Below are 12,958 nucleotides of genomic sequence, written 5' to 3'. Positions count from 1 at the left end.
ACCATACTCATTATGCAGATTGGTCCATTTCAGAAAAAATAATTATGATATGTTTTGATTATAATCATTTATGTGTTTATCAAAGCTGGTAAAGGTGGATCACATTTTTATGATTTGATTTACTGCTGGGTTTGTGAATTTAGTCCAGGTGTAACTAAGTTCTTATTTAAGTCATGCTTATTAAATACATAAAAACATGTAAAAGTAGAAATATTTACCTCTGAATTGTAGTGGAGTAGTACAAAGTAGCACAATGTGAACATATTTATGTAAAGTACAAGTACCTCATAATTGTACTTAAGTGCATTTACTTAAGTACTGTACTATACTTAGCGTGTAATTAGCTAAAGCATTGTTGTTTATTGATATCAGACAATGATACTACAGATTATTCAATTATTAATTAAATGTTTCGTTTTGTTATTGCATTCATTTGTATAGTACTGTATGTATCATGTCTGTATCACCTTTTGTTTCATTTGTATTTTCGCTCGAAAAAAAAAAAAAACTGAACTAAATAAACTGTAGCTACTTTTACTTTACTTGAGTATGTTCACATTGTCCTACTTCATACTTTTACTCCACTACATTATTTTACAGCTTTAGTTACTTACTTTGGAGATTGTGATTATTAATACAAAATATAAATCAAATAATTATTTATAATACATTATTATAGGTTTAAGTTAAACCTATAATAATGTATTATAAATAATTGTTTAACCTCCCAGTATATAAAGTAATTGAAATAAACCCCTTCTTTACCAAATGCAACATTGAAGTTGATCAACACAATAACGCATCAATCATTTTTAAATACATATTTTAAATGTAGGCTATATGGTGCTTAAATGGGACATTCTGCATAATAAGTACTTTTTCTTGTGGTACTTAAAGTATATTTTGAATTGTGATTAAGTACAATTTTGAATGCAGGACTTTTACTTGTAGCTAACTTAGTATTCTTACAGTGTACTGCTATACTTTACTTACTAAATAATTTGAGTAGCTTCTTCCTCCTCTGCCTGAGTACAGTACTTGAATAAATGTACTTAGTTACTTCACACCACTGGCTGCTCGTTACCTCCGCTGACAGTGCAGGAGATCCGCTCCGGGTCCCGCAGCAGGTCGCACAGTGAGGCCAGAGCCCGCAGCCTCCGCGGCGCCTCCTGCTGCTGCAGCTCCGAGAACAGCTGAGGCACCGCCCGCCGGCCGTAGGCCACCGGAGCCCGGCTGGGGTCATACGGAGAGCCGGCCATCCTGTGTTTGTCCAGTAGCTTCACTCTACTTCAGTAGAGTGAAGTGAACTTCAGCCACTAATATCTAGAGCTAACAGGGCGCACTTGGGCAAATTAGCCTAAATGTAAAAACACAACGTTGCCTAGTAACTGTATACAGAGAGCAGAAGGAGGACGTCACTTCCGGGGTAGCCTCTAACAAACACCGAAAAAAACATTAACCTAATGATTTTATATTCCTAAAAAAGTCAAATGAATTTAAAAATGTTTCATGAAATCCAATCATTTGTTTCTTACATTCTTACTTGAACTTCTTATTTTGATATAAATATGTTATGTTCTATTCTGAAATGGAGCAATTGTCTGAAAAGTAAACAGACTGATTTATTTTTCCAGTGTAAAATGGATTTTTGTCCGATTTAAATTATCATGTTTTCAATAACACGATTGTCTCCGATACACTTTGTATCTTAAAAACGTTCTCCGGCGTTACTCTGACATGAGTAACACATCTCTTAACTATGTTGTTTCCTTTGTTTTATTAAAAGGTAAAAACATCCTTAAGCAATATTATTTAAATATTACAGAAACAGTCGTTGAAAGACTCTGAATTAAAATGGTATTGCTCATTTTCAGGCTATCCTAAAAATGTAATTGTATTTATGTATTATTACGTTTCCAACATCTATAAGATATAGGCTACCTCTTATTATTATACATTATTTGTATTAGCCTAACTATTTTTTAAATCAGCTCTGCTGTATTTTATTGTGTTGTTTGCTTGTTCAGGCTTGACATGTGAACATTCCTTTTTTTTTTTTATTTAATTTTGTGAATTCATTTACTTTCTGAACAGTTATTAAATTAGCTTTAGTTTAAGGTTTAGCTTACCAATAAGAGCAGAGTGAGCACTGGTTTTAGAAGCAAGGTGAAAAGATCTAGCATAATAGGGACCCTTCGAAAAAAAGAGGAAACTGAGACAATGTTAAAGAAGAAGGTAACTTCACCAAACATAGGTTTAGCTGAACCTGAGCTGGTTCAAACAACTAAATAATCCCTGAAAGCTCGGGTTCAGTCACACCCGTTCTTAACTGCAGCTGAGATAGCCCGATGCCAAGTGGCAGAGCAAAGCCATGAGAAGTTTGAATAAGGATAAATATTGCGCTAAAAATGCTCCTAAAACTACTTTTCTTTGATAAGCTAGCTCATATTAAACCAAAACAAAAGGTGAGAAAATGAACTCTTTATTAAATCTTGTCTTCAAACAGACACAATGAAGTTGAAAAAAAGTAAGAGAGACAAAGTGTTCATCTGAAACAAAAGCAGCACTCCAGCCACTTTGAAACTTGAAATAACAGAAATAAGCTCTTTTCTCTGCCTTTTTTTGGAAACTCCATGATGATCCGTCAGGAGATGTTACAGATCACCGGTCATAGTAATGTTCAGTAGGGTCCAGACTTAAAGAATCAGAAAAGGGTAAACAGATATATTTTCATTTTGGAAGCCTACAGCTCAACAACTTTCAGGTTAACAAACTTCTTAAAAAAACAAACTGGCTTCAGTGTAATTTCAGAGTTTGATTTTGGCTGACTGAGCTCATATTCAAAATAAATTTAAAAAAAAGAAAGACAAAAATTGAATTTCTATGTCTATTTCTTCTTTTTCTTGCTCTTCTTTCCTCCCTCTCCTTGCTGAGAGCTGGTGTCTCCTCCTGCACTCTTCTGGGTCCGGGTCTTTAGTTTGGGGATCATCTCTGCTGCGTAAAACATCACTTCTTTACCTGATGGAATGAAAACAGAAAAGAAATCAGAAAATGTCTTGCCAACTTGAAGTGGAGCGTGACGTTACTCATTCAACAACAAAAAGCGTCCATTATCAATACATGATGACACAAGGATCTTATCAGTTTGAAATCATATATTTCATAAATCAGACTTTTAACTATAACTCAAGGTATATCCTTTAGATATTTCATTATGAATTCATAAAACTATAAATGGCTCCAACAGGGTATATGGCTCTCCTCGAGTTATTGGGTCATTATTTCTAGAAAAGACACATCGCCGCTTTTGGGCCCCACAAGCCTAGGGCCCTCTATTTATATTAACTTAAGAGAGAAGGCAGACATCTCTTTGAAACACTCGCCAACTCACAACAAAACAATATGGACTGATAGCACGACAGGTAAGAAGAGGAAGAAGAATATGTTGTTAAATGATGGATAAACCCTGAATTGAATATGTCAGAACATACATTTTAACAGGACATGAATTCAGACTTACGGGAGGAGAACTTGTCCTGACAGAGGCTGCCGTCCTCCTGCTTCACCTGGACTCTGACGCGACCTCTGAACTGCACATCCCTGTTCCACTCCCTGGGATGCATTTTGTTCTGGACACACACACACACACACACACACACACACACACACACACACACACACACACACACACACACACACACACACACACACACACACACACACACACACACACACACACACACACACCACACACACACACACACACAAACACACTACACCAACACACACACACACACACACACACACACACACCACACACACACACACACACACACACAACACACACAACCCACACACACACACACACACACACACACACACCACACACACACACACACACCACACACACACCCACACACCACACACCACACACACAACAACACACCACACACACACACACACCACACCACACACACACACACACCACACACACACACACACACACACACACACACACCACACACACACACGTTAGAAAAAAGGTGGGGACACTGGGGACAATGACTACTGCATTACGGGCACCCCCGCAAACAATAGAAACATATGTATGTTATACCCCTTTCACACCAACGGTGTTTCAGGGCCGGTTCGGTGCTGGTGCTTGAAAAGCACCGGGTTTTCCTGTTCACACCGCAGCGGAGCAGCGTCATAGCTCCGGAATCCGGTTCGTTTCGAGCACCAAAAAGTTGTCCGTCTAGAAGCAAGAACCGCATACGTCACGCTTACGTCGGAGGGGGGCGAGATTAACCTGAGCTAACACTTAAGGCGAGTACGGCAAATAAAAGTTGTAACAAGCAGTAGTGCTGAGCAAAGTGACTAGAACGCAACCACACACTTGTTAAAAAAAAACACACTTTATAAAGTCAGGCAACACTAACCAGGCTTCGTGTGATTCTGTTTACTTTGACCATCCGTTCGCTGTTATTGATCATTGTGGAGAGCAGGCAGACGTTTTGTTTGTTATTATAGCAGCTATCGGATGGAATCAATACATGGGCTGCACAGGTTGTCATGTCCGACTATCACAAGTAGAATCATAATGAAAAATACGCCGGTAAAAAGTGCCTGTAGAAAACGGCTTAGCAAGTAGTCAGTTTAGCTTCGGTTGCTATGCTAACATCACCCATGTTATACCAGAGAAACTTTCATAACAGCGTTGTGATGCCAAACAGCGTCAATTCAGACTGACACCAAACAGCGTCAATTCAGACTGACACACATTCACTTAAGGGGAACTGGGGATATGTATCAGCTGCTTGTGTGACAGTCAGACAGTGAATACTTTAGAGCCGTGTGAGCTAACCCGGAGCTAACGGGAGAATACACTCCCGTTGAAGAGCAGCCGGCCAGCACTGCAGCGGTCGGTAAATGCCGCTGAAACACATTAATAAACAATGAACCACGGCACTCTGGAGAAAAGTATAAGGTTGGAGAAGTCGTTATTTAATTTAATCTGGCTTCGTATGATTAAAAGCAACGCAGTCCCCGGCCCGTTGTTGTGAGGTGAGCTCCGTTGGGGAGAAACTCAGCGACGTAAACTGTGACGTCATGACGCAGCAGCGGCAGCACCAGTCGGGCTCTGAGCGGTGTGAAAAGAGCCGGCGCTAAACCGAAGAACCGGTTCTGAACCAGAAAAGCTCTAGCACGGAGCTTGAACCGGAGTTGCGTTGGTGTGAAAGGGGCATTATACATGGGTCTCCTCTCCTCATTTGCAGTGTTTTGGGATCAATAAAGTAAATACAATTTAATCAATAAGAAAGAAAGAAAGAAAAAAAAGGATTCTATAGATTAATTAAATTAATATTTTATTAAATGTATACAAATAGAGAACCGCAGTGACGCGTCCTAAAACCTGAATTTAATAAAATGTTCGAATCATAAGTCTATCGATCATAAATCTATCGATTAGATTTATGATTCGAAAATGATAAAAGTAGGGTAGACATGTGGAGATTATCCGGCTGAACAAAACGTGATCCGTCTCTAAAATGTGTGTCAACCACAGACCTTATTTCCAGCTATTTTCCAAAATCCTATGGAGAAATTGCATTGCATTTTTGTCGAAGGAACCGGAAGAAGTTTACTTCTGGGTTTTAGGACGCGTCACTGTGGTTCTCTATAAGGATAAATGTGGCTATTTTTTTTATGACAAAAGGGGACATATAATGGGATCAATAGAAAATGACCTTTATGGCAGATTCAGTTTTAATAACTAATTAAAAATGTTTTTTTTTTACCTCCACATAGACGTTCATCCCAGCCGCCGTCAGCACGTCCCTGATCTCAGCGCAGGACGGGTTCTCCACCGCCTGCACACACACACAGGAAGAAGGAACATCTTCAGCTTAAATACCCTCAGCCGATCGCTCTGTCCACTCAACATTTGCACATTCCTCGGTTAAAACAAGGATACTTCACAATCATATTAATGATTTTTGACTTTCTCTAATACTTAGTAATACTTTTTTTTTTATAAATGGCATTAGGACTGAAATAACAACTTATATTACTATTAATATATTATCATTGTCATTATTGGTTTACCTGAGAGGGTAAAGGCAGCATTTAATGCCATGAAAAAGTACTGAAACGATCAGTGTCAATATAGTTGGGAATCATTTTTTGATTAATCAATTAGTCCACTAATCATTGCCACTCTTTATGCACCAAAACACAAAGTTCCTTGCATGTTCTGCTGAAACATCTTGAAACCGTGAAGCGTAAGAACCTTCTCTGTGGGGATCCTTCGCCCTTCAGCCAGCGTCTTCTTACTGTTGACGTAGATGGGATAGATGCAGATGAACCTGGAACAGATCACAGAAAAACTAATGTTAGTCACTATGTTATGGACATAATACAATTAAGATTCAGAGCTTTTGAGATAACAGGCCTAAAACAGAACTAAATGTATTGATTATTTTACAAAAATACATTTGAAAAGATTCCTGCCATGTGCTTTATATATGTAAATATTTGCTGGTCTTTTTAGTTTCAAATTACAACAATAACCTGAATATTATAAAATGATGATAATAATAATCTGAGGTTCTAAAGCGCTTTCCTTTCAATGCCATCTCTTTACAGTTAATTGACTTTGCCTTAGGAGCTCGTAGTGACTTTTCAGAAGCTGTATTTTACATTCAGGCTGGTCTGAATGGCTAACTCCCTCCGAGTTAGCCAAACCTTTGACTGAGAAGCTATAACAAGAAGAAGCTAATGGAGACATAACATTATAACATTTCCCCCATAGTCCTCAATCTTTAAAAAGTAATTAAACGTCGGTGGGAAAAGTTTTAGACAAGTGCAACTATTGAGGTTTAAGGACCTTTAATACACGTCATGCTAGAGGGCTGCGGCGACAAGCCGCACTTCACGTAAATAACAAGCAACTTAAGACGTTTGCCACGGTTTCTGCCAAATACTTTGCAGAATGGGACTGTACATTCAACACATTAGAGATTGTAATTTTTTTAAAGTTTAGTGGTAAAGAGGCTTAATTCAGCTATTACATTCGGTTTACATGACAATCTCCCATTTCGCTTTACCGTCGAGTAGTTGTTTTTTGCTGTATTAAAAGCTACAATTCTGAGTAAATGTAAGCCGAATTAAAGAGTGACAGTAACAAGTATTAAGGAAGTCATATTTAAGTATACAGCAGTTATCCTTAAAATCATAGGTATTCTATACGGGGGTTTTACTGTAAGTGAGCGAGAGGCTAAACGCTGTTAGCTTTAGCTTAACGTAAGCTAGGCTAAAAGGCTAGCTTTTAAAATAACTCACCTCTCTTTGTCAGCGTGGTTTTCAGTAAGATGAGCCATTGTTGGCTGTTTCTGTTAGTTGCCTGACTGCAGACTGCAGATATCGGTTGGATTTAGCGTCTACAGACCATGGATGTATCAAGAGAACCTAAAGATACTGGTTGATTGCCGTAAAGCACGCAGCCATACGGCTGCTCCACATAAGCAATAACTGTTGAAACCGGTAGGTGCGCTTGATTTAATGGATTCACAACCATGTTGTTCTTACATACATCCATCCATGTAAGAACCGGCTGTATTGAGGTTTTTCTTTTCCCAACATTGGTTAATTAAAACAGACATGAAAACAGTATAACTCAGAGTTTATATATCAAACATAATATACACACACACTGACTTCAGGCAGGGGTATATGGGTAGGCCTACATATACAGAGTAAACACATATAATAAGTATTATAATAATAATAATAATAATAATAATAATAATAATAATAATAATAATAATAATAATAATAATAATAATAATAATAATATGAAATGCAAAGAAATAAAGTAATAGTACAAAAATAGTTAGAAAACAAAAGGTAACATTTCAATTAAAATATTTATCAAATACACATTTGGTTTTGATTGCTGGCCTCATCACCAAGGCCCGGGACCCCCACTGAAACAGACTTGTATCCATCCCAGATAAACATTATGCATTACATTAATGCTCAGCATGCCAACAGTATCTATAGTCTATTATCTATAGTCCGGTGGCCATTATCGGTCTTTCTCTGTGTCTGATTTATTTCCCTTTACAAGTGCAAAGCGGGTGAGTGCAGCACAGCCTGCAGGTGGGTGTGAAAGGGTTCGGAGCTGGTGCTTGAAAAGCACCGGGTTTTCCTGTTCACACCGCAGCGGAGCAGCGTCATAGCTCCGGAATCCGGTTCGTTTCGAGCACCAAAAAGTTGTCCGTCTAGAAGCAAGAACCGCATACGTCACGCTTACGTCGGAGGGGGGCGAGATTAACCTGAGCTAACAGTTAAGGCGAGTACGGCAAATAAAAGTTGTAACAAGCAGTAGTGCTGAGCAAAGTGACTAGAACGCAACCACACACTTATAGAAAAAAAACACGCTTTATAAAGTCAGGCAACACTAACCAGGCTTCTTGTGATTCTGTTTATTTGTACCTTACTTTGACCATCCGTTCGCTGTTATTGATCATTGTGGAGAGCAGGCATTGATTGATTGATTGAAAAGTTTATTAACAGCTTGTATATTGGGTACAGTACAGTACAGCTCAAAACATACAATTGTTAAGGGGATGCAGACCAGAGAAAGACTTTCGTCTTGTTTACATCAGGGTCCCCCATTTCCAATTCATCATATCATTTAAGACATATAAGACATATTTGACATACAGATGGCTTATTTACAATTTACATACAGGTGGTTTTTTACATACAGATGGCTTATTTACAATTTTCATTTTAGATTTCGTTCTAATACATCCTAACCGGACATTTAAGACATACCAAGTCTACAGATATACAGTTAGTAACAGAGTCTAAAATGCGAGTATATACATAGATGGGGGGGGGAAGCTGTCCATTGTACGACAGGTTGAGATTTGTACCATTACCGGGGCCAGTTTTGCAATGCTTTCCCCCGAAGGTGCTCTTTAAGAGAGGTTTTGAAGGTAAGTATAGTTTTACTTTCCTTTACAGTTGTGGGAAGAGCGTTCCACCTTGATGTGGCATAATTGCGATATGTGTATTCCCCTTTTTTTGTGCCAAATCTGGGTTTTACATGATTTGTGGAGCTCCCTCTGGTGTTATGATCATGGTATTCCTTGACCTTTGGGAAGAATTTTGACATGTACATGGGTACCATAGAGGTGTAGTGGATCTTGTAGACCAGGCCCATTGCAAGTAGCTGTACTCTGTCGTCTACTCTAAGCCATCCTAGGTTGTCAAAGTGGGCAGAGGTGAGGTGGGTTCTAGATGAAAGGTCAAGCAGTAGTCTGACCAGTTTATTTTGCGATGTTTGAAGTTTTATTTTTAGCGCCTTGGAGGTGCTATGGTACCATGACGTGCAAGCATAGTCATAGTACCCTTGAATGAGTGCTCCTGCCAGAGTTTTCAGGGTGTTTTTGTTTACCAGAGAGGAGATCCGGTATAGGAATCTAGTTCTTTGATTGACTTTTTTTATTACATTGGATGCCATTTTGTCACAGGAGAGGTTTGCCTCAAGAATAGAATCCTATAGGCAGACGTTTTGTTTGTTATTATAGCAGCTATCGGATGGAATCAATACATGGGCTGCACAGGTTGTCATGTCCGACTATCACAAGTAGAATCATAATGAAAAATACGCTGGTAAAATGTGCCTGTAGAAAACGGCTTAGCAAGTAGTCCATGGGCGTCGCAGCCATTATATGAGGGTGGGACAAGTCCCCCCCACTTTTTCAAATGATTAGTTTAGACCATGGATGTATAATAAGAACTGGATACAGCGTGGGAGGCGGGGCCTCATTCATTCCTATGAGAGTTGCTCATTCGCGCATGATGATAAAATGGCCCAACTTTTGAGAGAGCGAAACGTCACAGATTACCCGGCATGCCTGAGAAGTACCCGTATGTGCGCTCATAGCGCATGCGCAACTTTAACCATGCCCCCCAAAATGCTCGTTCACATCAAGCACGTCAATTTGCGTACACGTAACAGCACCGCACGTTCATGACAGCATGGTAATGTTTGTTATGATAGATTTGATATTAACGAGGCGGCAGTTAGCAGCTAGCGGTTAGCTAGTAATTATGCTAATTTACACATCAATCGTTATGTACTTTTATATTACGCTGTAACAGGATCTAGTGATATCCAAGCAACAGAGCTTCATTTAGCATGAAAGAATTATTGCACTGTATATATATATATATATATATATATATACACACAGTGCAATAAGCTTCTTAGTGCAATAAGAAGCTACAGGGACGTTAATCTACGTCGGTAATATTAACTTTATTTAATACAACATTTACGGTACAAGATTTAATCATACAGCCCATGTAGTATAATATGTTATAAATGATGAATTACAGCAAACATGTGCAATATATCCATTATTACAGCTCCGTGGGCTGGCAGTAAGGCGATATGGGTCCGTTCTTATTGTGCATCCATGGGTAAAGATAAACGCATGTAGTGCTGAACACGTAACATGAACGTGCCGGGCGGCGCGGTCCCGTGGGTTAGATGCGCGTTCATAATGCAGAGGGAAATAACTCTCAGAATAACGTTATTAGCACATTTTACAACTTGAGGAACGAATGTTTTTAATAAGGGCTATACAAGTGTTCATACTGGGTAGTTTATTTAGTTTAAAAAAAATTATCCAACGATTTACAGACCACTCTTTCCCCATGTAAGTCAATGGGAAAAAGTGTTTCCGGGCCTGGCAACCAAAAGGAAGTGTAGTACCGCCGTTTGGCCAGCACGAATATTTTCATCAGAGTCCGGCGCACTTCCTGGGGGCTTGGTTTAGACCCCCCCACTTTTACTATGCGGAAAGTCCGTGAATCGGTCTATCCACTCGCTGCACTTTGTCGAGCGCTGTGTCAGTGCTTCACTATCAAATGAAATCCATTCCACTTGCTTATTGAGAGAATGCCCAAATCAATGAAACTCCGTTCCATGTTTTCACTGCTACTTTGTACCAAGGCAGATTCTCACATAGCGCGCGCATGTTCAAGGAGTGATGTCATAGTTGGACAGCTCAGATCTGTTGTATGAAGCGATGCCGGTAGCGGAGGTAAGGCACACACACCAAATGTTCAGGAAATGGTTAATACAGCGAAAATCAAAGCTGACGATCTCTTGGTTTGATATGTTTTCTCCCCCAGACAACATGGACATAAGAACATTTTTTTCAAAGAAGAGGAAAGTAAGTCATCAGCTGGTAGCAGTTAATCAGTTAACAGTGATGGCGGTGTCTCACTTCTGGAGAGGAGTTTCGTCTTTATGTCATGATAGAGAGATACAAATACTGAATAGTTTAGATGAGAAAAGGCATCGAAATGCCAGGTTACTAGTATTTATCAGTATTTATTATCACTTCACCACCTCTCTTGACATCTAGGCACTTGAGAGTGAGTCAGAGGCAGAATACAGGGACAGTGGAGAGAGGTCCATTGCTGAGGTGAGTGATGAAAGGGAAATGACAGTTGAGAGTAAATTGTGATGTGGAGTCTCATCCCAGGATTTTAAGGAAATCAGTGGGGATCTTGAACAGGAAACATTTCAGTCAAGGGGCATCATATGACCAATATAGACCGAAGAGCAACATTTATTTGAACATTTAAGTCAATGATACCATTCCTAGGTGAACTTAACATCCGTATGGAGTCAGATCAGTCTCAATATTAATAAATGCTCACAGAAGGATTCACAAATGTATTTTGCGATTTATATATAAATGACTCTCCACAACAATATCTCTCAATGCACTCACACATATTTATTGTTGTATATAAATGTACAAAAAATGGGCATTTAAACTGCTTTTTATTAATTCAAAGACAGCTCTGAATTAATAATCAAATGTTTCCTTTCTTTACTACTGAAATTACAAAATGTACCCATCATTTTCCTCATGCTAGTATAGCCACATAAAAGTATCAAACCACCTGTTAAAATGCACCAGAATACAGGAAATCTATATTTTTTTTCGCCCCCACACCCCCGTTAAAAATGTCCCCCCCACATTCAGGATGCTTCCTACGCCCATGAAGTAGTCAGTTTAGCTTCGGTTGCTATGCTAACATCACCCATGTTATACCAGAGAAACTTTCATAACAGCGTTGTGATGCCAAACAGCGTCAATTCAGACTGACACACATTCACTTAAGGGGAACTGGGGATATGTATCAGCTGCTTGTGTGACAGTCAGACAGTGAATACTTTAGAGCCGTGTGAGCTAACCCGGAGCTAACGGGAGAATACACTCGTGGAAGAGCAGCCAGCACTGCAGCGGTCGGTAAATGCCGCTGAAACACATTAATAAACAATGAACCACGGCACTCTGGAGAAAAGTATAAGGTTGGAGAAGTCGTTATTTAATTTAATCTGGCTTCGTATGATTAAAAGCAACACGATCATCGGCCCGTTGTTGTTGTGAGGTGAGCTCCGTTGGGGTGAAAATCAGCGACGTAAACTGTGACGTCATGACGCAGCAGCGGCAGCACCAGTCGGGCTCTGAGCGGTGTGAAAAGAGCCGGAGGTAAACCGAAGTACCGGTTCTGAACCTGAAAAGCTCTAGCACGGAGCTTGAACCGGAGTTGCGTTGGTGTGAAAGGGGAGACCCAGCACAGACTTGGGATTCTGCTACATGACGTGGTCAAGGCAGACAAAAAACGAATTCCAAATCTAAGTAAGTTATGAAAATGTAATAATTTTACAAATATGTTCCTTTCATTTATGAAAATAGTAAATATAGGGTGTTCAAATGGCATCTGTCACATTTTGGTTAAGCTCTAAGACAATTGTAGGCAGACACCTGTATCTGTTCAGTGGTCAAATGATGTTCATTACTGTTAAAGTAGTCTGTGACTGATGGAAGGTTATTTTGTGTCTATACAAAGTGTCCCA

General features: G+C 39.4%; 2 protein-coding genes across 2 annotated transcripts in view; both read right to left on the bottom strand.

The window, feature by feature from the left end:
* The window catches only part of rsph14 (radial spoke head 14 homolog), a 15,239-nt gene extending 13,882 nt beyond the window's left edge, over nt 1–1,357 (bottom strand). Inside the window, exon 1 of the mRNA XM_034118462.1 lies at nt 1,085–1,357. Within this exon, the coding sequence (XP_033974353.1) occupies nt 1,085–1,259 (175 nt within the window). The 5' untranslated portion in view covers nt 1,260–1,357. The remainder of the gene's footprint in view (nt 1–1,084) is intronic.
* A 1,107-nt stretch (nt 1,358–2,464) lies between these two features.
* On the bottom strand, nt 2,465–7,582 carry srp19 (signal recognition particle 19). Its single transcript, XM_034118469.1, has 5 exons — nt 7,342–7,582; nt 6,290–6,365; nt 5,799–5,870; nt 3,521–3,629; nt 2,465–3,018 (listed from the first exon to the last, which is right to left on the bottom strand). Exons 1-5 carry the CDS (start codon nt 7,377–7,379, stop codon nt 2,888–2,890), a joined length of 426 nt encoding a protein of 141 aa, XP_033974360.1. The 5' UTR covers nt 7,380–7,582; the 3' UTR covers nt 2,465–2,887.
* Nucleotides 7,583–12,958: the final 5,376 nt, after the last annotated feature.

This window comes from Trematomus bernacchii, unplaced genomic scaffold, assembly GCF_902827165.1.
Source record: "Trematomus bernacchii unplaced genomic scaffold, fTreBer1.1, whole genome shotgun sequence".
Lineage (NCBI taxonomy): Eukaryota > Metazoa > Chordata > Actinopteri > Perciformes > Nototheniidae > Trematomus > Trematomus bernacchii.
Note: the sequence above shows the minus strand (reverse complement) of the source record. Positions and strands in the feature narration are given on the sequence as shown.

What these genes read in the sequence shown, in the direction of transcription:
- srp19 (XM_034118469.1), bottom strand. Translation starts at nt 7,379, where the DNA reads ATGGCTCATCTTACTGAAAACCACGCTGACAAAGAGAG. An exon ending in GGATGAACGTCTATGTGGAG is followed by an intron (nt 3,630 to 5,798) that starts GTAAAAAAAAAA and finishes GTGTGTGTCCAG; the next exon opens with AACAAAATGCATCCCAGGGA. An exon ending in TCAGGACAAGTTCTCCTCCC is followed by an intron (nt 3,019 to 3,520) that starts GTAAGTCTGAAT and finishes TCATTCCATCAG; the next exon opens with GTAAAGAAGTGATGTTTTAC.